Below are 25,135 nucleotides of genomic sequence, written 5' to 3'. Positions count from 1 at the left end.
TATCAGTCACTCCTCACAACCTGAGCTGTAAACATGGCTGCAGGAGGGAGTATTACACAGATTTATCAAGAGTTTCTAAAATCTGCCCTCTAATTTAAAAATGAACCCTCACTCAAGTCTATTTACACTGCAAGTGGCTTTCATGAAGAACTTGAGAAAAGAATGCTACAAGATTACATAGAATCCTCCCACGATGGTCAAGAAAACTACAACATTTTGTCAAAATGTATTTCTGTGTAGCTCACTGTACAAGAATACTTGCAAACGGCCAATTGTTCATAGATAGATGGTAACGACTCAAGTATAACTGCTGTCATTCTTGTGAACAACACATCTGCAAAAGACATACAGTATGTTTATCATTATTTTGTACCGGAGCACTAAGAAAAAGAACAATACGGCTTTGAGTGGGAAAGTAATTGAGTAAGTGTGAATTATCAATTTTGCAACAGTTACCTCACTACCTTTCATAATTTGACAATGAATGTTTCCCTCCAAATACTTGAAACATGTCAGAAAATTTGTTCTAAACCTTTGTATTATATAGTAAATGGAAGGAAAAAGAAAATGTCTTATTGGGTCCCAATGAGAGAATTGTTTTTTGTTTTATAAGCAAGTGCCATGAAAGAAATGCATTTCAGTGACATGCGAGTTATTAAGAAAGAAGGTGAAAAAATCCACACAACACTGAAAATGATCAAGTAAAGCTAAGACCTGAAAGTAAGACGATTAACTTTGTCACCCTGCGTGTCCCTCCTCTAGATATGATAAAACGTCTGTCCCAATTCAACCCCCCTGACATTTATACATATTATCAACACCCATCAATTCATCCATCCATCCATCCATTTTCCAACCCGCTGAATCCGAACACAGGGTCACGGGGGTCTGCTGGAGCCAATCCCAGCCAACACTGGGCACAAGGCAGGAACCAATCCCATCAATTCAACTTAGTTTTATATTCAAAGGGTCACAATCTGAAAACATATTAGATACAGTGTACACATTCTGTTATGCTGTTTGATATTTAATATACAGTAATCCCTCGCTATATCGCGCTTCGCCTTTCGCGGCTTCACTCTATCGCAGATTTTATATGTAAGCATATTTAAATATATATCGCGGATTTTTTGCTGGTTCGCGGATTTCTGCGGACAATGGGTCTTTTAATTTCTGGTACATGCTTCCTCAGTTGGTTTGCCCAGTTCATTTCATACAAGGGACGCTATTGGCAGATGGCTGAGAAGAAACCCAACTTACTTCTCTCTCTCTCTCTCTCTCTCTTGTGCTGACTTTCTCTGATCCTGACGTAGGGGGATTGAGCAGGGGGGCTGTTCGCACACCTAGACGATACGGATGCTCGTCTAAAAATGCTGAAAGATTATCTTCACGTTGCTACCTTCTGTGCAGCTGCTTCGTGATGCGACATGCTGCACGGTGCTTCGCATACTTAAAAGCTCGAAGGGCACGTATTGATTTTTGATTGTTTGTTTTTCTCTGTCTCTCTCTCTCTCTCTTTCTCTGCTCCTGACGGAGGGGGTGTGAGCTGCCGCCTTCAACAGCTTTGTACCGGCGGTGCTTCGCATACTTAAAAGCCAAACAGCCCTATTGATTTGTTTGATTTCCTCTCTCTTTCTGACATTCTGTGCTCCTGACACACTCCTTTGAAGAGGAAGATATGTTTGCATTCTTTTAATTGTGAGACAGAACTGTCATCTCTGTCTTGTCATGGAGCACAGTTTAAACTTTTGAAAAAGAGACAGATGTTTGTTTGCAGTGTTTGAATAACGTTCCTGTCTCTCTACAACCTCCTGTGTTTCTGCGCAAATCTGTGACCCAAGCATGACAATATAAAAATAACCATATAAACATATGGTTTCTACTTCGCGGATTTTCTTATTTCGCGGGTGGCTCTGGAACGCAACCCCCATGATGGTGGAGGGATTACTGTACAGCAATTAAACATCAGAGTTAGATTATGTTGTTCCTCCCAGATCAAATGGCGATGGGACATTTACTAGGGGTGGAGTGGCTTGGAATAGGTGGTCAGTTTCAGGTTTCAAAAGTAATTATACATGTAATTAATTTTTTTTTCGAATTGAATGAATACATTTTAATCTTACAGCAATGACTTTCACCCACATCAACTCTCACTGCACATATGACGACTCCATGAAACTAGGAGACCACCCTACATCGTGAATCAGTTTATAGAGGCAATGTCATTACTGCAAAAAGCAATGGTCCTGTTAAACCAAAAATGAGCGTAAACCAATAAAAGGACATAGGTATTCCCTTTCGTTATTCAGCACGGTATTGCTTTTTATTCTGTAATATTTTCATAGCATTTAAGAAATGCTTTTCAGTCTGTGTATATGTTCAGAGTGAGGTTGTTTGCTGTTTACACTGTATAAATACATGAAAATACTTTATTTCCTTATTTTTATAAAGATGTAACCAAAGTTGCCAGTTCAGAAAATGATGGCCGACTATACCTGCTATCTCAATCACACTCTACTAGAAAGGATGTTTTCTTTTAATAACACAACAGATGTTACAGTTTGTAACTTATTACCTTTTGTTTTTTATCAGCCATATATATAATGCAAGAGTGTGTGTTATGTGTTGAGTGCTTCATTCACTACAGGCTGCAGGCTCTCAACTAGACCACTCAGAGGCTGCTGGATGGTACCTTTGACTGCTGTTCGCACTTAATGAAAACAAACCTAGCTTTATGCGTTTGAAGTTTTTGTTGCTTAAATTTCGTTGTACCGAACCAGGATGTCCAAACCGTAGCGTGAACCAAACAGTGACCTTTCTGTACCATTGCACCCCTAGTTTAGACAGTAAAGTAATTAGTAATGTGATTAATTTTTCAAGGAAATAATGCATAAAGTAATACCATTTGAATCTGAGAAATGTAATTTGTAATCGAGACTACATTCTTTGACTCTGATTATATGATAAAACCATTCACCACAAACTAATTTTATTCAAAACTGATCTATAAATTACAGAAACAGAATGTAAAAATATTCTCTCTTAGCAGAAGTCATGGGCTTATATTTACTCTCCGAGGGTTACATTCTTCATTTGAAATTATTTCACAAGCCATTTGCATGTGTATGCATAAAAACAGAGGACTGCACAAGTTACTGTAAAGAGAAATTACAGGACAAATGCAATTTCTGAAGAAAACGGACGGGCACATGCAATGGAATGTCCGGAGAAATAATGGAGGTCTGGTCACTCTAAATATGTTAAAAGTTACCAGCTAAGAATTTGATTAATCCAATATTCTGATATCCAGAATTTGATATCCATTATTTTCGGGGAAAAGTGGAATCAACCTGTGTCAAATGTTTTGATTTAGATGACTGCAATCAAACATACGGTACTGACCATTCTTCTATTATGAGACACCTTCTCTAATTTTCTGTATTAAGAAGAGCTTAAAATCACACTGTATTACACGGCCTTGAAGATTTTCCTATCAGTTACAAAAATATATGGTTTGACACTTTAAGGAAGCACATTTACCTTTCAATGGTTTGCTGTATCTCTTCTTTTCTGGCATGACAGACACTTCTGGCTCGTTCTAGCAGACGGGAAGCTTTGCCTTCCAGGTCATCGTAAAAGTCTTTACCTTCTTGAGACTTTTTTATAAGGTCCTCGTAGGCTTCGTAGGAAGCTACCAGAGTCTGCACTGTAGTGTTCCACCTAAAAAGGCCAACAAATGCACTCTTAGAATAAAGCAGCACAGTACTTTGTCGATCGTATCACTGACACCCAGACAGACTCAACACTTCCACTGGCCAGCTTTTTACAGGGTTAGAAAACCTCTGCAGACAGAAAAGAATATTTAAGCAGAAGAATAACTGCTCAGGAAAGTTTTTAACCACACTATACTGAGTGCCGGGGGTGGTCTGTTTTCACCACTACACTTTGTAATGGCAAAAATTGCATATCTTTACTGGTTTTGGATAAGGTGTGCCTGACATATACTAGTAAGGATAGAGTGGAGTGAACTGATTATCCAAAAAAAAAAAAAAGTGGAAAACAAGTTTTGAAGCAAGCTATCCTGAACCTCTCAACATGGTTTTGATTCAAGCCAGTACTTACAGCCCAGTAAATTGTCCACGGCAAAATCAGTTTGAACTATTTCAGGAATTTCTGGTATTTCTCAACACTGTTACCTGCATATTTAGCACAGGCTGTGATGGTGTGAATAAGTTAATTACCTCTTGCCAGGAAAACACAGGCAACTTGCTTTCTTATAATAGACTTTAAAGACCATCTGTGAAAGCTGCATTACCTTGCTGTTGGATAAGCACATACCAAGTAGAAAATAGGCGTCACTGCGCATCGGTGATTAGAAATCTACTGTGGTTATGCTGTGTGGACAATTTTTTTCCCCTTTATTCTCAGGATATGATACAGGCAACGTGAAGCATGCTGACTATTGCACATTGTATGCCCCTTCCTCTTCCTTTTATTGTGCTAGTTACCTTAAATCACCTTGCTGGGTACTATTTACACTTAAAATATAAAGTATCACCTCTAAGATGAGCTTAGCTGTTGTTTATGTTTATATATATATATATATATATATATAAAATCCATCTCTTTAATAAATTCTCACAGAGATGAAAAATATTGTTCAAACACCACTCATCAATTTTAAGGTCCCATGAAGTCACATTCACAGTAACATTCTTCCAATTCCTAGAGCTCTGCTGCTCTAACATTCTTCTTCCTTCACTAGTATATCTAGTAGGGCAGCGTTACAATCACAAGGACAGTATGAATCAATACAAGTTTGTTGCCAAGAAAAGAGAGATAGCCTGCCTTTCTGACAGTGGAATTGAAATACTGTCTATGCAAGTTTCACTCACAAGGGTGGACGCTGTAAAATATAAAGTAGCCCAAATGTAGCTACCTGTTAACAGTTACTACGAAATCTTCAGCCTGCCCAGAGTAATCTGCATATAAGCTGCAGACAAGACTATGGGTTTTTGCCCATCGATAACTGTAAAGGATATATTAATATTTACTGTAGTGGAATACAACTGCACACTCAGACTGGGAAGATTTCTTCTGGTATAGATATATGGAGAGTGCAGCACACCTCCACAAGGATGCAAGGTTAACCCCTCAATTAAAGAGGTTGACGAGTCTATGATTCTTTGCACCAGACACAGTATATTCCTATCAATTTACAGCTATTATGTGATGTACAGCCTGAGAAAAACTGAACCCACATCCACAGAATTCTCTTTTGTTGACTGAGTACCAAATATTATAGTGTTCTTCATCGTAACAGGGGAGAGTTAAAGTGAAATGTGCTTATGGTAGTGTACTATTATTCTAGAATAGGAGAGGGATGGTTGTGCAGTGCAAAAGAGGTATCACTAGGCCCAATATTTATTTTCAGTCTGCCTCTTAGTCATACTCCGTGCACTCTACAGTCAGAGATTTGACATTTTCTTATTTGTTACAATAACACAAAAGTGAAAAACAGCATCACTCAAGCAAAAAAAAAAAACTGATCAGCCACAAAATGAAAACCAATGACTAGCTGACACGGGCATTCAAAATGTTCAGAAATGAAAATCTGCAAAGGAGAAATGCACTGATGTAAGGACTACACAATATGCACTTGTTTTAATGTTCTTTTGTTGTTGTGTATTTGTGATATCTAGCACTGTTATTTTATGCATTATGTTTTTTAAGAATAGGTATAAGTTTGTATTAGATATTGTTTCAGGAGGCATGTTTTACTTCACTGATAACAGCTATGCTTTGTGCTTACTTAACTTGCCCACACCACAAATAAATGTGAAATTTATTTGTGGGGGGGTTGCATGCATGAAACTGGTTTGGCAACGATGATTTCATTTGTACATTATATGAGCCTATAAGCCATCCCCGCAGGAAGGCCATGACTGACTAGCTGATATGAAGCAGGATCTAGAGGATTGTAATATGGCTGTTAAGATCTGGCCATTCTGTATCCCATTTTTCTAGTTATGCTAAAACAAGACTGGATGCACAGTATTGCCAGAAGGCAGTGGCCTCATTTAAGCAGGATAATGTATCCTCTCAGACTGCAAAAACTAATCAGAAAGGGTTTGAGGAACATGCGAAAGATTTCAAGGTGTTGGCTTTGTCTCCAAATTCCCCAGATCTCAATCTCAATCTGATCGAGCATCTGTGGGATGTGCTGGAAAAATAAGTCTGATCCATGGAAGCCCCACCTTGCAACTTACTGCCAACTTCTTGGCACCAGATACCACACAATATCTTTAAAGGTCTTGTGGGTTCCATGCCTGGATGAGTCAGAGCTGTTTTGGTGACATGGGGGTTGGGGCTACACATTATTAGGCAGGTGGCTTTAATGTTGTGGCTGATCAGTGTAAGTGCTTAGGCAAAGTAAGAACTGTCTAACTTTAAATGCACTTAGATAAGCAGATCTGAAGACACTCACTTGTGTTCCGTTTCTGCCAAGGCCTTGCGCACGGAGGCATACTGAGCATTGGCTTCTGTAAGGGCCTTCAAGATGTTTTCTTGAGCTGCCAGGTTCTGGTCAATGTAAACTTTCACTTGCTCATATTTTTTCAGCTGCTCCTCAAATAGTTTCTGAAGACATACAATATTGAGAAGCAGGATGTGAAAAGTCAGTTAATAAACACAAAAAAAGAACTGTATCCAAAACTATACCCAGAAACTGACATCGTATTAACCCAGGATAAGAGGGCCCTTACGTGCTAGCACAATACCTTCATTTCTGATCGTTCGGTGGTGACAAGAGAACTAGTAATATCATCCTTCTGTATGGTGTCACGCAGCTGCTTTTCAAGGGAGATGCGCTGTTCCTTCATCTCCTGTACCTTTCCTAGGATGCGCTTCATAGTTTGTAGGATGGCAGCATCCTCTGAGGGAGAGAAGGGAAAATTTGCATGCCTGATTTACACCTTTAGTTTTGTTTTCCCAGTAACACTATTGGCCTGCTATCCTTTTCAGATGACGCTAGTCCATCAGTTTTTTGCACAAATGTTAAGAGTCTAATTCTCATGCAAAAAGTATCTGCATGCTTTTAAGTCTTTTTTTATAGGCAGGACGGAAAGATGGGAAAGGAAGTTTGCAAACAGTTCCAGCTAGGAAACTGCTTTAAAAACACAATCTTGCAGATGCCAATTTGATTAATTTAACACTACAATGCCAGTTTACTGAAGTTTGTTTTAATCAAAGAGAAGGTTATAGTATTGTTTAACCACACTGAACACCTTTATGATGAACTTCAGAAAAGAAGAGAGCTTGCACAGAGAGCTACTCTCTATTCAGTTCTCTCCACTAATGGGGTGTATTGATAAGGGGGATGAGACAGAATATAGCAGTCAGGTGGAGAACTTTGTTTCTGGTGGCAAACAGAATACTCTGCAACTTAACATCATCAAAACCATAGAAGTGGTTATTAACTTTCACCGCACCATAACAGCCTCTACACCCAGTCAGTATTCAGGGAGTGGATGTGGCGGTGGTACAATGCTAAATGTACTTGGGGTCCACATCAATGTCAGACTGAACTATATAAGTATGTGTACTTTTCTACTTTTATTTTTCTATTTTTATTTATTTAACATTATACATAGTTGTCTGTTTTTTTTTCACCTGTATTATTATCATTCTTTAATTTAATATTATTTATGTATCAGTATGCTTCTGCTGAAGAATGTGAATTTCCCATTGGGATTAATAAAGTATCTATCTATCTATCTATCTATAAGAATGGGCTGAACAGACTCTTTTTTATCTTAGGAGATTGCTTTTCTTTAATGTGGGCAGTGACATCCTCTGTGACAGTTTGTGCAATTTTCTATGCTATGGTGTGTTGGGATAAGTAGTATCACTTCAAGAGCTTCTTGACTTTGTGGACCTCAAGGAGGCTCAGTTATGAAACTTACTGTCGACCCCTTGGAGGTCGTAGTGGAAGAGAGAATGAAAACGAAATGATGGCCAACATGAACAATGCCGCCCCATTTGCTATATTACAAACTAGCATGGAGGACTTCCTACTGGGTCTCCTTCATACCAATGGTGACAATGCCTCATTGTGACAGCTCTTTTATCTTTCATTTTTCAGTGAATTTGAAGGGGGTTGTTGTTATATTTTTTGAGCTTCTGTAAAAAACTATTGATCTCCTCTATAAAAAATTAAAACATATATTTAAATTCATAAAACCGGCATATGAAAGTTACCACAATACACAATGCTCAAACAATGTTCGACAAAGTGACAATAAACTAATGCATTTTTATTTAACAATACTTTGAGTGAAAGAATCCCAAACTCCTCGTTAAACTTTTATTTTAAAAGAACTGCCTTGTATAATGTGAGGTGCTCTCTTGGAGAACTTTTAGCCACAGGCTCATTCCACCATGGTATGCTAAGAAGTGCCTTTGAGGGGTCTTTTCTGCCCACTTTTATCAGGCAATTCAATGCTTCCGCCCGGGGCATTCATTAAGTTCATTTTGAAATATCGGCACAATATATGCTTATTTATCTATCTATTCATTTATTTTTACAGATGTATTGATTGATTGGCTGTATTATTTGTCCTGTGAGTCTGTATCCTTGTTATGTTTCTGTAAGCATCTGAACTTCCCCTTGGGATTAATACAGTTTATCTAATTTGGAAACAAAAGTTTTAACAGGAAGGAACTATCTTGTGGAAAGTAGAAAGAAGAAAACACACACATCAGCCGGTAGGAGAGGAAAGTACATTCTGTTCCTTTGGAAGCAGGCTTGTAGTGGGTTACTTTCATAAAACCTGAAGCAGGGGAACGTAAGCCATTTGGACATTTTTAGAATTGCAATGTGGTTGTTGAGTTTTTCTTTGAAATGAAAGAACTTTCACAACAATTCATTTTGTGGATTAATATAACTAAAAATTCTAATTTTTTATAAAGAAAGCCACCTAACATTGTGGCAATGGGCAAGTTCCACTGGAGTTTTGAGTAAGATCAATCCTATGTCAAAAAATGTTTTTTGTTTTTTTTCTTGCTTTGTGAAGCTAACAACAGACTTGTCTGCATTTTTTAGTTCCTTTTAAGGTAGTAATCTTATGTTTCTCTCTTTATGGCCTGATTATAATTTTTAATACATTATGTTATCTAAGTATGAATAGTTGTTTATTTATTGTTCAGAAACCCAGAATTTAACCTTAGTGTGGTTTATAACTCAATTTGTGTTACAACTGATTGTTACAAATGGTGGCTCTTACCCTCCGACAGATCAGGCTTGGGAAGGGCTGTCCGCAGGTTGTCCAGTGGCCCTCCCAGTAAGCGCAGGTTAGTAATGTGTAAGTTCATGGCTCGGTGTAGCTCTGTATTGGTGAAGCTGGCTTTTTCATGCACCTCCATATACTTGTCCAGATCTTTCCTGATTTCAGCTAAAGCTGCAGGGGCTACAGTGACACCCTGCTTTCCCATTACTTCTTCCAAGCGCAGCTCCTCAGCTTGCTCTTCATCCAGAAGTCCTTTAATCTCATTCAGTGAAGCCTCCACATCCGTGAACACACCAGACAGTACTAAAAAGAATAAAAGTTATTACAAAAGCATTTAATGCACTAGGGTTTGTCAGGGTCTCAGCTTGTAAAAACCAATTGTCTTGGTTTTGCTTGAAATTATGTATAAACTGTGAAATTAAAAGCAATTTGACCTGGATATGAAAAAATTGTGTGTGTATCCCCAGTGCGGGCCCTACACGCTAGTCATTTCCTGGATCTGCCGCTTGCGACGAATCGTGCTGTGCTTTTGGATAAACACGAATATCAAGTCTGTCTTTGATATCCCCGTTTTTCGAAACTATTATCGCCGACAATTCGTCACATGTTGGTTTATTATATATGCGAGCGTGACCTTTCGGATTCATATAGAAATCCAAGAAAACTTTGTTGTCCGTGTTTTTCAGATAAATTTCATGTAAAGTGCAATACTTTTCGGCATATGGATTTGTATCCATTAATGGCTATAGAATTTCTAATATGTCCGACCGTTTAATTCTTTCGATTCAATGTTGCATTGCTTCTCTGTGATCATAAATATACACCTGAACGAATTGTGGTTTCTTTGAAATGAAACTTGTAGTAGCTCTATTATATCACCTATGTCCATATATTCAATCTCTTTTCGTTGTTTCCATTATTTCACCGAGTAATCATTTCCGTTTCTTAGCGCTAATGCAATCTTTACTATCAGTTTTTTTGAGACTTTCAAATTTTAGTACTTTCATAATCTCTAACCTGCTCTGCATATGTATCGCACCAACATTTTTGAACCCCTTTACGTCGTTTTACTTTGTCTTCTACTGTTTGTCTTTTATTTCTGCCTCTGGTTGGACCCGTTAGGTTTTCAGTTCATCTTTTGGCACAAAGTCTTGTCTCGCAGGACGTGAAAGTACCTCTCTGAAAAAGTCTTGTCACGTCCCAAGAAATTTTTTATATAATAGAGAGAAAGCAACGAGTCTAATTTTTGCTAACCATGTTCATTTGTGAGTCAAAAGACAGAGATGCATAGTCAATACAGATGGTCAGTCTGCACCTCTTTGCTCACCTTGCATGGACTGAATGAGGCTCTTGACCATGTCTGGCTGGACACTCAATGCAGCGCATTTCTCCATCAAGATGGGAGGGATGTGGTTGTACATGTCAAGATTGTCTACGGTCTCAGAGTCCAGCTGCAGAGAATCCAAGAATTGTCTGTATAAGAGTGAAAACAAAAACACATTTTCAGTACACCTTTACTTTTCTACTACCAGGCTTTGTAGAAAAAAACAACAATAAAATCTTTACATCTAAGCATTTGGAAGCATGCAGAATGAATTTAAGACTTAAACTGTGCACAGACAATTACTGTTTTAACAAAAACAACACTGTTATGGGATACTCCCTCTTTTGAACTTAAATAATGACAATGAAAGCTATTGTTAAAGAAACTATCCAAGAAATAAAACACACACACAGGTCCATGCTATGGTTGCTTTTAAGCCACTTTTAAATATCCCTTTTGGCATTAAGCTTAAGATAGTGGGTAAAAAGATTAATTTTCGCTATGTACATTTACTGATTTATATCATATAGTTACAGAGTGCAACAAAATCATTATGGAATATAACAAAAACAAACACTGACAATTATGAAGAGGATGCTTAATGTTAAGTAGTATGAAAAGGTCACTCACTCCAAGGTTTCATTCTTGCTCTCAATCTTGGCCATGGTGTCTCTCAGCAGCTTTGCCTTCTCTTCACTGCACCAAGGTAAATGACAAAGAAAAGCCAAGTGTTAATAGGGATGCTTATTATAAGAACACTTTAGATGTTCTAAATAAATTGAGGGCTAAATGGAAAAGTGATTAAACACTTTCTAAACAAAAGCAGATTTAGGAAATAGGTAATAAAAACACCTGTTCCTACACACATCAGTTAATTTCCAAAATGTATCTGTGATAAGTGGTCCACGACACACTGCTGATTTTAAGTAAATAATCGAGCCCCATTAAGTGCAGTCTTCAAATGGGTGCAGGTGTGTACAGGTGCACTACGTTCTGTGGTTAATTGGGGTACTTGGCCGATTGCGTCACATACAGATCGGTTTGTCGTATTAATTGTGCCTCATAGGTAGTGGCTTGACGCATCTGCACCTAATTAGAGAGGATAGATAAAGGAGGAGAGAGGAAAAACAGATGAGAGAAAAGAACGAAAATGAAAGAGCAGAAGTTAATGGACGAGAGAAGGACAGCCACAGCAATAGGATGATGGGAACAGAGACCCGGGGAAGGAGCATGTGGCCGAGGCTCAAGATGGGGCTGATGGTTGCTCCTGCTGATCAGACAGGGAGCAGGAACAACTACAATACTCCAGAGAACTCCCCCACAAGGCCAGAGATGGCAGTGGGAGTCAAGGGAATGGGGGCTTGGTGCCACCCCGTGAAATGCCATGGGTGGTGAGGACAAGAGCAGGAACTGTCTGTGCCTAGTGGATGACATCTCTCCATATTGCGAGATTCAAATAAGATAAATTGGAGAGATGTTGGTTTTAAAGGGATGCACTAGGGCTCCCGAATTTCAAAGGACAGCGTCCTGCAAGAGATTTAAAAAACGTTTTTATGGATTTATTTATTCTGGATTTTTAAGTTCACAGTTAATTTTTTATGTATTATTTCTTTATAAGACGATTTGATACAATGCGCTGTTTTGTGCATTTTGATTTTGACGAATTTTAATAAAAGCACTGTATGCACTTTTTACACCTATCTACGTGTGTATCCTCATTTGCCCGGCTCATCTTAGTTACGTTATCGAAAGTGGCGGGTTCAAGAGGCTCCCATCACAGGATCCATCTAGATGAGGGCTGCCAGAGCCTATCTTGGAAGGACTCAATACACAACAGGCCCCTTGCAAGGTACTTAAACACAATTACTAATAAACTTAAACCTGTACAGTTAATTTAGTTTTACCTGTAGAGTGATGAGGCCTCATGAGCTGCCATTGGAACCAGTTTACAAAATATATCTGGTCCAGTAACGCTCGGGTCGGTGGGGTTCACTGGCAGTGCTTTTACTAAGGGGGCACCTGAGTGAAAAAGACACTGGAAATTAAACTAAAATCTACAAAACACAATCAACAAAGAAGCAATCTAAGCACAACAGGCCTCCACATATGTCAACAGATTTTATTTTTTGAAAGATCACAGAAACAATGATTTGCACTTTAAGAAGCTAATGAATGTTTAAGATACTGCTGAACAGAAATAGCAATTTAAATTGCTGAAATGCAGAGAAGTTCAAGTAATTTTACACCATAATGAAATAAAACATGATTTCTACAGCCCATCTCAGTGTACAGTGCCTATAGAAAGTATTCATCCCTTGGAATTTTCACATTGAATTGTAATACAACATTAAAACACAGTGGATTTAATTAGGGCTTTTTGCCACTGACTAACAGATAAAAAAAACTCTGAAATGTCAAAGTTAAAACAGACCTCTACAAAGTGGTCTAAATTGATTACAAATATAAAAGACAAAATAGTTGTTCGTATACAGTAAGTATTCACCCCCTTTAATATGACACAGTTAAATCATCACTGGTGCAGATAACTGGTTTTAGAAGCCATATAATTAGTTTAATGGGGTTTCAATTAAATATAGTCTTAATTGCACCTTATCTGGAAGGTCCAACTTGTAGTGGACAAGTATATTGGCCCAACCTACACAATGAAGACAAAAGAACATTCCAAACACTCAGTGAAAAGATGTTTGAAAAGCCACAAATCAGAGGATGGATAAAAGAAAATATCCAAGACACTATATATCCCTTGGAGTCAATTAATTCAGCCCAAAAAGAAAAGGAATATGGCACACCTATATTTCTGACTAGAGCAGAACATCCACCAAAACGGAGTGATCATCCAAGAACGTAACTAGTGTGAGAGACAGCCAAGAGGCTTTTGACAACTCTAAAGGAGCTACAAGCTACAGTGGCTTAGATACAGAGAGTGCAAGATACTTAAAACACACACACACACGACATCTTAGCTAGCATTTGCCAGAAGGCACATCGGAGACTATGAAGTCAGCTGAAAGAAGGTTATATGGTCTGAAGGAACCAAAATTGAACATTTTGGCCATCAAACTAAAGCCAGTTTTTGGCTTAACCCAAGCACAGTACATTAACAAACATACACCAATCCCACCATGAAGCATGGTGACTGGTAGCATCATGCTGTGGGGATGCTTCTCTGCAACCTGCCCTTGAACGCTTGTGAGATTAGAGCAGGGGTCCTCAATCACAGTCCTGGAGGGCCACAGTGGCTGCAGGTTTTTATTCCAACTAGTTTTCTAATTAGAAAGCAGTCCATGTGGATAATGAAAATAGTATTACACTGTTTAGTTTGTTAATGCTTGCGATTTTAATTGCACTGTAGAGTTTCCTTCTGTCAGAACATTACCCATATGCTCTGTGGACCAGAACAGATTTAAACTTAATGGTTCTTCCAGTTCCTTTCTAAACATTTTTTATCACAGATACGTTAGCAGGAGAGTTGCTGGTTTCTTGGTTATCTGCATCTCATTATTAACTAATGTCTGATTAAGAAAACAGGCAACAATTAAAACTTAAATGCAGCTGCTAAAATCTAAAATAGGCAATTAAGGATTCTGAATGCTAACATGCAAGAGAACTAAAATTAAGCCCAACAAAAGTATTGCTTTAGTAGTGTAAGAGCCATTTTCCTCTACACCTTATACAACACAAGGCTGACACTAACTCACTGGAGAATAATGTTTACTCCAAGCTATTAGAAATGGCAAGAACATACCAAAATGATTCTATTCACGGGGGTTATAGGAACCTTCCATAGTTTATGCATTGTCATCTAATAAACATTCATGAATCTTATAGAACAAGGAAAATGGCTCTTACAAGTAGTAAATAAAAAGGTTCTAATTAAGAAATTGGTTAAAGTGAAAACCTGTAGCCATAGCAGACCTCCAGGACTGTAATTGAGGACCTCTGATCGACAAATTAACAAAAATTTGTCTTTAATGAATAAAGGCACTAACAAGGCATAGAGTTAAACACCAACTTTCATTATCAGCAACGACTAAGTTCTAATTAGGACAATGGCTGGAATAAAAACCCGTAGCCACTGCGGCCCTCCAGGACTGTGATTGAGGACCCCTGGAATAGAGGGTAAAACGAATGCAGTAAAATACAGGAAAATGTGAAGCTATGTTCAAGAAACCGGTGTCTCTGGAAAGGATTTATTTTCCAGCAAGACATCGACCCTAAGCATAAAGCCAGGGCTACAAAGGAATGGCTTAAAAACAACAATGTTAAAGTGTCAGAGTCCATATGTCAATCCAGTTGAGAAATGGGTGTTTGGACTTTACAAAAAGGCTGTACGCTCATGATCCCCATGCAACCTGACAGAGCTTAAAAAACTCTAAAGGGTTCACAAACTTTTAAGCACAACTGTAAATACAGACTTGAAGGGGATTCGTATTTAGATGATTAATTATTTTGTATTTTATACTTGTGATTAATTTACATCACTTTTTAGAGATATATTTTCACTTTGATATTAAAGAGTCCTTTTCTGTTAATCAACATCAAAAAAGCAAATTAAATATACAGTGATTCAATATTGTAGAACAATAAAATGTGAAAAGTTCCACGGGGTGAATACTTTAAATACTGCAGTTTATTTCTCAGTTTTCATTTACAACAGTGTTTAAAGACTCTTGGTTACATTCTTTGCTACACAAACTTTTTTTTTACATGTCTGAGATCTGAATATTAAAAGAAATGGCTGGATTTTGGAAGTGCACTTTAAAACCACACATTTTAAACGTTTAATTTTGGATACAATTACACATGTACCACTGAATCTTATTATGGTGGCTACTTACTTCTCGCTCATTTATGTAAGCTTTTGGGAAAAGTCAAATTTATGGCATTGTCAAAAACGCTCAAACATTTTCACAGAGAAAAAGAAACCTAATCCACCCTATTCAAATTTTGCTATTGTTACTCTTTCTAGAATAAGAGGACTTGATACTGAAAAGATTGACGGGGAGTTAGAATGTTAACAATGGACTTTGGTATCTTGGCTATCAAATATTTTCAGAAGGCAATACCCTGGTGTTCTGTGCTCATCACTTATGTTCTACTATAACAATGTTTCCCAAAGTGGTTCCTACGGACCCCTGGGGGTCCTTGGAACCGCTAAGGGGGTCCGTGGCAAATTAAAATTAATTTGGGGGGTGCGTGGACAATGTCAGGTGGTCTGTGAAAGGTTTAATAAAAAGTAAAATAATTGTGAACCATTTTCATTATTATGAAAGTTAAAAATAAATAGTAATAAATAAATTGGTAGTCATCTTTTCGTCCTGAGTAAAATATAAGTATAGAAAGGTACATATAAGTAATGACAAGCATCACACAGTGGGAGTCGGGCCGACCACGGCCACCTATGTATCTATGCAGGTTTGAACAGGAACGGAATTGCGCCACTACAGGACAATTTTCTTTTATGCAATTAATATTATATTTTATTATAGCGCTGCTGCCTCGCAGTAAGAAGACCTGGGTTCACTTGCCGGGTCCTCTCTGCGTAGAGTTTGCATGTTCTCCCCGTGTCTGCGTGGGTTTCCTCCCGGTGCTCCGGTTTCCTTCCACAGTCCAAAGACATGCAGGTTGGGTGCATTGGTGATCCTAAATTGTCCTGTGTGTGTGTGCGCCCTGCCCGGGATTTGTTTCCTGCCCTGCACCCTGTGTTGGCTGGGATTGACTCCAGCAGACCCCTGTGACCCTGTAGTTAGGATATAGCGGGTTGGATAATGGATGGATGGATGGATATTTTATTATTTATTATTATTTATTAATTTATTTGATAATTTATTTTTCTTGAAAAATAATTTCGAGCGACCAATTTTGGGGGGGGTTACCAAATTTTTTTTTTTTTACTTTTTGTGTAAGTGTTTACGGGTAATGCTACAAATAAATAGATGACTTCATTGCGTGAATACATGATGAAGCAAACAACCCTTCCTGTGTGTTTGTATGTGCTTATAGATGCCTCCTCCTATGTAAAAATTACATTGTGTTTTATGTAGTAACACATTTTAATTATTTAAGTCTCGTAAATAAATGGCCATAGTCATAAATACATAGTAAAAAATGCGTACCTATACAATATGTGACACCTACTTAAAATTTTATCCTTATATCTTTAACTTTGCATTCTTTTTTACAGATAAAAGTATGAGTGAGCCGAAGAAAAAATGTAGACAATATAGTGTTGAATATTTAAAATATGGCTTCATTCTGTTACCAACAAATAGTACTTTACCTATGCGTCTCCTATGCTAATAATAAAACTAAGCTTAAGGAACATTTGACAAAAGTCCATCGTGATGAAAAAGAAAAAGATTGAACTTTTTTTAAAACAGTCAAAGAAAAATATTTGAAAACACTGTCATTGCGACAACTCTTCGCGACAACATCTGAACGAGATGACAATGGACTGCGTGCTTCTTATAACATTTCTTTATTAATTGCCAAGTCCGGAAAGCTGCACACACCATTGGTGAAGAACTTATTCTACCAGCTGTAAGTGAGGTAATACGCACCGCACTGCATAAATCAGCTTCTGATATTATAAGAAGAATTCCACTGAGTTATAATACAGTACAAAGAAGGATTGACGAAACGGCTCAGGACGTAGAAAATTCTTTATGCGAGTACTTAAAAACATCTGAATTCTCTATACAGCTTGACGAGTCAACTTTGCCAGGAAACAAAGCTTTACTTTTTTAGCTTATGTGAGATTTATACAAGAAGAAAAAAATTTCCAAGAATTGTTATTTTGCCAAATGTTTGGAAACTAATACGAAAGGTGAAACAATATTTAAGGCATTAAAAGAATTTTTCGATGCAAAAGATATATACCCTTGAGTAACATCCTCTCCGTTGCTACTGACGGTGCTCCAGCAATGGTAGGACGACACCGAGGCTTTCTGGCATACTTAAAACAAGCTATACCGAATATATTATTTGTACATTGTGTCATTCATCGACAACATTTAGTCGCCAAAAATCTCAGTGCACTAGATTATGTCATTAGAGCAGTTAATAAAATCAAAAGCAATGCCTTGAATGACAGATTATTTGCTCAACTTTGTTTGGAAAATGATGAAGATTATAATCGCTTACTACTTAACACGGAAGTTCGTTGGTTATCTAAAGGTGCATATTTGGATCGATTTTATGCACTCTGATTCAATGTTGGAATTCCTGGAAAGCAAAGACAATGATTTGCAGCTCAATCTAATTAATTCAAAAAATGACATAGCTTATATGACTGACTTATTTACCAAATTTAAACCAATTTGAAGTTACAAGGTGATCAATTAAATTTAATCAAAACTAAAAGTACAATATCTGCGTTTGTTGCAAAACTTTTCCTGTACAAACATAACTTGGGGAGGGGAGAATGGTCTCTGTTTCCAAGTCTTTCAAAATTGCAAAAACGAGATGAAGATTTGCTTGCTTATTGTCAACACTTAACGGCTCTTCATTCTGACCTCAGCCAAAGATTTGAAGACATTCTTCACTTCAGCATCCCAATTGGGTGTTGAGCTCTTTTTGCAAGTAGACCCACAAACTCAGATGAGTCCATACTAATACAGGAGCAACTTTTTGAATTATCCACAAATGAGGAGCTGAAACCAATGTTTGAACAAGGATACCACAAATTCTGGTTACAAAAGCAGATACAAATTTTATATCCTGCATTATGGGCCACTGTACAGAAGCTGTTGATTGCTTTCCCGTCATCCTATTTAGTAGAACATAGATTCAGTGCAGTTATGAGCCTCATCACGAAAAAACAAAACCGACTGCAAATTAGTGCTTGTGGAGACTTACAAATGTTACTCACAAACATCGAGCCAAACATAAATAATCTCATATCATCCTATCAGGTTCACCCATCTCGTTAATAACATTGAAAAATAATGTTATTATATTTTAAAACAAAAGTTGTAATTTCAATAAATATTACTTTAAATATCAAAATTTTTATATTTTATTTTTACGTCACCATTCAAGACATCAAAGTTAAATTTGTAATTTTGCTATTATGTAGTTGTGTAGAGTTATTTCACTTGGGGGTTCATGGTCAGGTTTTTGCCATGAGAAGTGGTCCGTGGGCATAGTAAGTTTGGGAACCCATCCATCCATCCATCCATTTTCCAACCCGCTGAATCCGAACACAGGGTCACGGGGGTCTGCTGGAGCCAATCCCAGCCAACACAGGGCACAAGGCAGGGAACCAATCCCGGGCAGGGTGCCAACCCACCGCAGGACACACACAAACACACCCACACACCAAGCATGCACTAGGGCCAATTTAGGATTGCCAATCCACCTAACCTGCATGTCTTTGGACTGTGGGAGGAAACCGGAGCGCCCGGAGGAAACCCACGCAGACACGGGGAGAACATGCAAACTCCACGCAGGGTGGACTCGGGAAGCGAACCCGGGTCTCCTAACTGCGAGGCAGCAGCGCTACCACTGCGCCACCGTGCCGCCCAGTTTTGGAACCTCTGTACTATAACAAGGCAGAGTTCATTTTGTTTTAAGATGTCCTCCTATCTACACATAGTTTCATTTAAAAAATCCACTTACCCAATACTGTGGAACGTGATGCACTTCTATTCAGTGCTATTCAGAGAATATATGAATTTGTTGCTAAACTTTAGCAATGAACAGCTGAACATACTGCTGCAACAAAAGTTCCACTAAGGATAACCTGGGAGTACAGTGGAAGGGAAAATGTACCAAACCAAATAATTATGTTACACAGCACCACTTCCCATTACACAAAATCATCTTAACGTAAAATTTTACGATGAAAACCTTTACAAAAAACACTTTACCTTTAACTGACGGCAGAGTGTCCAAGGCAGGTACTGTTTCATGATAGATAAAATCATTGTCCTTTTTTGCAGAGTTGAACCTGCAGGGAAGAGATGTGGAACCAGTTATCAGCATATACAATTTGTTTCATTATGTATATCCTCCCTTATGGGTGGTAACTGCATGATCACATTTCACTTTATCCCAAATACGTCACACATCCATTTCAAATGAGTGACTGTCAGTTTCCTGTCATTGCTACAGTTGCTATCACCATAAAAATGTTTTAGGGATATTCATTCAGTCAATTTGTCTTTCCACAGCCAGTCTTTAAACTTGTGTATCTATGCACAGTGATTTGCATTTATTTTGATTTATGAAGGTCTAATAATAAGTGGCATTAAACATACAGTACACTTCTTTTATGAAACTTTTCCATTGAGGGTATATTGCATTGTAAAGCCTGAATTACAATAAGAATTGGATTGTGGGAGATGTGTATTGTCTCATGCGTTTGTATATGTATGCAAATTTTTGTGCTCAGAATAATCCTGAACAATTAATAACTTTACTCAAATTTTAAAAATTAAGAACTTTGTGTTTTATTATAGCTTTGCACACATTTTTGGAAGGTTTTTTATTAGTACAACTTAAATAATGAATGGAAGATCGAAGGTCTGTGGAGAAATGCTGCATTTAATTCCCACACATCATTTTAGCAGTATGTCCATTAGGCCCAACCTTTTATTAAATCTAGCATTCATCTATAATTAGATTAGATTCGATTATACTTTAACCCATACAAAAATACCGATAAAGATATAGGAAAACAATAGAAAAAACTTCTTTGCCGATAAAAACATTTCCTTGGTCATTTTTAAAAAACATAAAAAGCTTTCAAATTACAAAGACCCTCTTGTTCCACTGGCTAATATCCGACTCTGGTATGATATCCAGTTGTTTGTTTGACAGAGAGCATGAAGTCTGTTTTAACAAACCATCTCACTTTTTTTGTGAACACCCAAGAAATAGGTTCTGCTTTGTGTCATGAACACATGATGATAGTATTTATTTGCAAGATTGCTTGTGTTTAATTCAGCAGGATGAAAACTAGAACATGTTGAGAAATGACCCAATAGGAAATGATTCTAAAACAAAAGTAAACAACAGGAAAGACAATGAGATTGCTATAGGTGAAGGAAGGGTATTTGCACACTGCTTTCCACCTGTTCCATTGTGCTTACTGAGCATTGGTTCTCCTATTTTCTATTTCAATCTCCTTGGAGTATCTTCACATATGCTAGTCTTGCTGCGCTAATTAAAAGTCATTTCTATTCACTCTGACTGCTAATTCTAGCACGTAGTACTTGCTATCTGTTTTGTTTACTGGCACTCTGTCTTTCACTCGAATGATATTGCTGCCTTCTCTTTAACCATAATTTTCCTTTCACTCTATTTTCATATCTATTACTAACTTAGGTTTTCTATAGAACTCCTGTCATTATTCTGCTAGAAACAGAAGTGCTTTATAAGACAGACAGGTTGTGTAACATGAAAGCCCCATTACCCCTTACACAATTAGACTCAAACTACCCATAAGGCAAATGACATAACAAGTTCTTACTTTCCACCAATCACATCCATGGTGAATCTTAAAGCCTCTTGCACACTGTCTGGTTGACCCTGGGTGGAAAAGTTAAAGGCAAAATTGTGATGTTTATTCATTTGCTATATTCAACTGTAGTACAATGCTCTCTGAAAGCCACAAACTATTCCACTCTCACCTTGGCCAGCTTTACAGCTTCATTTAGTTTATCCAGAGCACTCTGCAAATAGGCCACCTAGAAGGCAACATGATACAATGATCATCGAGGTTTCCTAATATTAACAATTCACAGATGAGTACTTTAAGAAAATGTTATGGTAACTAATATAACAGACATGGTCCTGAGCATCATTTCAGCTATTATCTACTCTCTTTTTCACTTTTAGTGGGCTCCCAATATCTTGAAGTGATGACTCATTCAGATGGCAACCAAGATGAAGCTACAGTGATTACATACCCTCTCTCCAAACTTCTGCTGCTCCTCTGCCTGCTTTCCCATGTGAAGCTACAAAAATAAGGAAGCAGAAAAGCAATGAAAAAAACTTTATAGACTTTAGTAAACTTACGCTATTCCTTTTTTTTTTTTTAACCAAATGTAATCACGTTTCATACCATAATTACTTGGTAAAAATGTCCATTCGAAGTAGAAGCTAAAAAGTAAACATTCAAATTGTGTTGAATAGGGGAGTCCATCTTGGCCCATGAGCTACCACACTCAAGGGCCAAAAGATAAAAGTGAAAGACAAATGTACATGAAAATTTGGAGCAATAAATCTAACTTTTTAAAACTTAAAGAAAAACAGCTAAAGACTTAAGGTGAACTAAACATTGACTGATTTCTTGTAGTTTATTTACTTTCATAAAGCTTGAAACCACATTTTCTTTCCTTTCTTAATGTAAATTATACTTGTAAGAATTTTTCGTTCATACATCTTCTTATAACAGTAGCATACTTTATGTGATTGTAAGTAGTGAGCTAAAAAACATTTACTAAATTTAACTATGAATTATCAGCTAAGGAAAAAAAAAAGTACAATTATTCATGATTTTATTTTCAGCAGATTTGGTTTGTCTATTTTTATGACTTAGTTTATACACACATATACACACACACACGCACATACAGGAAGAGAGCAGTTGTCAACGTGCAAGTAAGGAGTAAACAGGGAGCAGGGACTAGGACTATAGTCTACAAGGGATTCACACCAACATACATCAACCACATCTGTTAAGCTCCTGAAGGTTAACAACACCATCAAATCTATGACTCCGATAACTACATCAGGCCAGCATCAATTTCCGTCAGCAAAAGAGCACATTTTCACGTGACCTAACTAACAATTAGTTGGCAATGAGCAAAACAGGAAAGTTACGATTGACATACAGTTTTACAAATCTGACACTAAACTTCCATTTCACTGGTGACCTCACAACTGGGAAATGCAAAACTCATTAAAGAAAATATTTGATGTAGAAATAAGAAATGCCGCTGCCTAAAGACTCATTCATGCTTCCATGTATATCAATGTTTGTTCTGCAACTGTGTAATGCAAGTAATCGCCTGGATACTCAAAAAATCAGTTCTATTACTGCCTCTTGTTCACCTCACTATGGCGGCGTAGTGTGTTTTGTAAAAGTGTGACATGCGGCACATTTTCCTCACAATGATACACCAAAATGTACCACTGTGCACACTACAGTACTGTGTTTTCTCCATTGGAAAATATACTATACACAAAGTCACTTGCCTCCTCTTCCAGCCATTACCTAGCAACTGCTCTTAACTGTTTTTTGACTCACAAAGATGAAGACTTGTACGCTGCTTGTGCCGTGGAGCTTCTAATTTCACTAGGGGGCTCCGCCCCCTGCTCGCTTCGCTCGCCAACCCCTGGCGTTGGGGCATGACAAAGAGTGAGATGTATGAATTAGATATAGAATAGTGTGCAGGTGTGGATGATGCATATAGAAAGCCAAAAATACAGTGTTTGGCACAGAGTAATGGTTTATTGGAATATTTCTTTGTACACAACATTAGTAGTAAAGATGGTGTCCTGTCCTTGAATGAGTCTTCCTTGTGATTTGTTGATGGTCATGGCAAATGCAGGTTTAATGGGGAACTGTCGGCGTTTCAATGTAAAAGGTAATTCTAGGTCAGAACTCGTAAGGTCAATTCTAGGAATGAGAACAGTATTGTTAGAATGTGATCAACATTAATATTTTTTGGACATAATATAGTGCGTTGTGTTAAAAGGGGCATTTGGTCTAATGAGACCGCTGTTCCAAATATCTCCATAAGTAAGTCGTCGCAGATGAAGGGTTGAGGAATTGTAATAATATCTGGGTGAAGTCCATCTGTATTGGTGAGTGTACAATGTTCTAGTTGTAATAACCAATTGTTATATTCGGGATCTGGAAATCGCATGTTTTGTACCAAGTGTATCTTTAGAAAGCAAAGCCAATTGTTCGCGTAACATTTTTTTTTACGCGGTTTTAAAAGCGCGCAGAGGTGAATTTTTTTGTTTGATGCGGGTTCGTGTTTGTGGTCCCGTTACTTGAGCCGTCTAGTTTTGTATCCGTGATCGTGAATTGATGACTTGTTTGATCTTTATCATGAGGAATATGGATAAGTAATAAGTAGGATTGAACTCACTGTTAATTTGCGGACTGTTCGTTTCTTCGTATTATCACCAATCAGGTCTCGCGCCTGTATATGTATTGTAGTTCAGTCTCGTGTTGTTTATATGACGTCGTCGCGTATTTTAAGGTGGACTGAATAATAGCTGAGCGCATGGTATGTGGAGCAATAGGTAAGCACTGTCTAAAATCTACTCCTAATAAAAGTACCTTTACTCCAAAGGGAATATTATTATTCATCAACGCAATGCCAATTGTCCGCGTATTTTAAGGTGGACTGAACAATAGCTGAGTGCATTGTAAGTGGAGTAATAGTTAAGCACTGTCTAAAATCTCCTCCTAATAAAAGTACCTTTCCCGCAAAGGGAATATTCTTATTCATCAACGTTTGTAGAAGTTTATCAATGGTGTTGAGTAAGTGACTGGATGCCATTGTACATTCATCTATAATTAATAGTGTGGCAAGACGGATGTCACGTGCATTGTTACTGTGAATTGTCATAGTGGATACCGATGTTTCTGTGATTGGGACCGGTATTTGGAATAAGGAGTGACATGTGTTTTTGGAGCCGAGACATTTTTTCTTCCGCGGTTTCAGAATTGCTTTGTGGGTGCCGAAGTGATTTGTGCATATTTGCGTTCTTGATTTGTTTCAGGGTGCACTGTTCCAATGCGATGTAATATTTGTCCACATACGCGAAAGCAGTATGGGTCATTGCCTTTTGGTGACATGATATTTACTCCGGTAGATGCAAAATCAAATGAATTATTGTAGGATGTAATGCAGATGTGCCGCCGTGTATTTTGTTGTTTCATGCGGGTTCGTGTGTTTGGTCCCGTTATCCGAGCCGAATCGTTTTGTACCCGTTAGCGTGTATTCATGACTTGTTTGTTCCTCAGCATGCGAAATATGGATAAGTAATAAGGAGGATCGCACTCACTGTTAATATGGAGCCTTTTCTGCAGTTGAACGGTTAATAGTGCTTTATTGTAAGGAGATCCACCTATGCTGCCTAGTGTGAAGGTGTTGAGATGACGTATGTTTAATATGGACGGTTCCTTTAGAAATGGGGCTTTGGGTGTCACTTCTTATTGATGTTAGTGTGTTTGTGGGTCTGATTCGTCGTTGTTGTGAACGTTTCGTGTGCCATGTCTCGTCTCTAATGGGCCTGGCGTGGCGGTCACGGCTTCTTTTTTTGTTGCGTAAGGAGCTTGTTAAATCCTCCTGTTTGTGTGGGTCCTGTTTCGTGTGCAATGGGATTCGTGCGGCGCCGTGTGCTTTTTCGGCGTCTGAGCGGGAGGGGGGGGGGGGGGGGGATTGGTGGTGCGTGAGCGTCTTCTTTCTTTTTGTGTGCCAGGGGCTTGTTGAATCCTCCTCTTTGTGTGTGTCCCGTCCGTTGCTTGTAGGGTGGG

At 38.0% G+C, this 25,135-nt stretch overlaps 1 protein-coding gene across 1 annotated transcript in view; it reads right to left on the bottom strand.

Annotated features, from left to right (window-relative positions):
* ptpn23a (protein tyrosine phosphatase, non-receptor type 23, a) overlaps nucleotides 1-25,135 on the bottom strand; it is a 77,032-nt gene that overhangs the window by 15,707 nt on the left and 36,190 nt on the right. The window contains exons 9-19 of the mRNA XM_028817466.2: nucleotides 21,546-21,593; nucleotides 21,267-21,323; nucleotides 21,107-21,165; nucleotides 19,503-19,582; nucleotides 12,516-12,630; nucleotides 11,242-11,307; nucleotides 10,615-10,760; nucleotides 9,285-9,590; nucleotides 6,780-6,934; nucleotides 6,488-6,639; nucleotides 3,541-3,720 (exon numbers count right to left, since the gene is read on the bottom strand). Of these exons, the coding sequence (XP_028673299.2) occupies nucleotides 3,541-3,720; nucleotides 6,488-6,639; nucleotides 6,780-6,934; nucleotides 9,285-9,590; nucleotides 10,615-10,760; nucleotides 11,242-11,307; nucleotides 12,516-12,630; nucleotides 19,503-19,582; nucleotides 21,107-21,165; nucleotides 21,267-21,323; nucleotides 21,546-21,593 (1,364 nt within the window). The remainder of the gene's footprint in view (nucleotides 1-3,540; nucleotides 3,721-6,487; nucleotides 6,640-6,779; nucleotides 6,935-9,284; nucleotides 9,591-10,614; nucleotides 10,761-11,241; nucleotides 11,308-12,515; nucleotides 12,631-19,502; nucleotides 19,583-21,106; nucleotides 21,166-21,266; nucleotides 21,324-21,545; nucleotides 21,594-25,135) is intronic.

Source organism: Erpetoichthys calabaricus, chromosome 13 (assembly GCF_900747795.2).
Source record: "Erpetoichthys calabaricus chromosome 13, fErpCal1.3, whole genome shotgun sequence".
NCBI classification, from domain to species: domain Eukaryota; kingdom Metazoa; phylum Chordata; class Cladistia; order Polypteriformes; family Polypteridae; genus Erpetoichthys; species Erpetoichthys calabaricus.
This window is presented reverse-complemented; position numbering and strand designations above follow the sequence as displayed.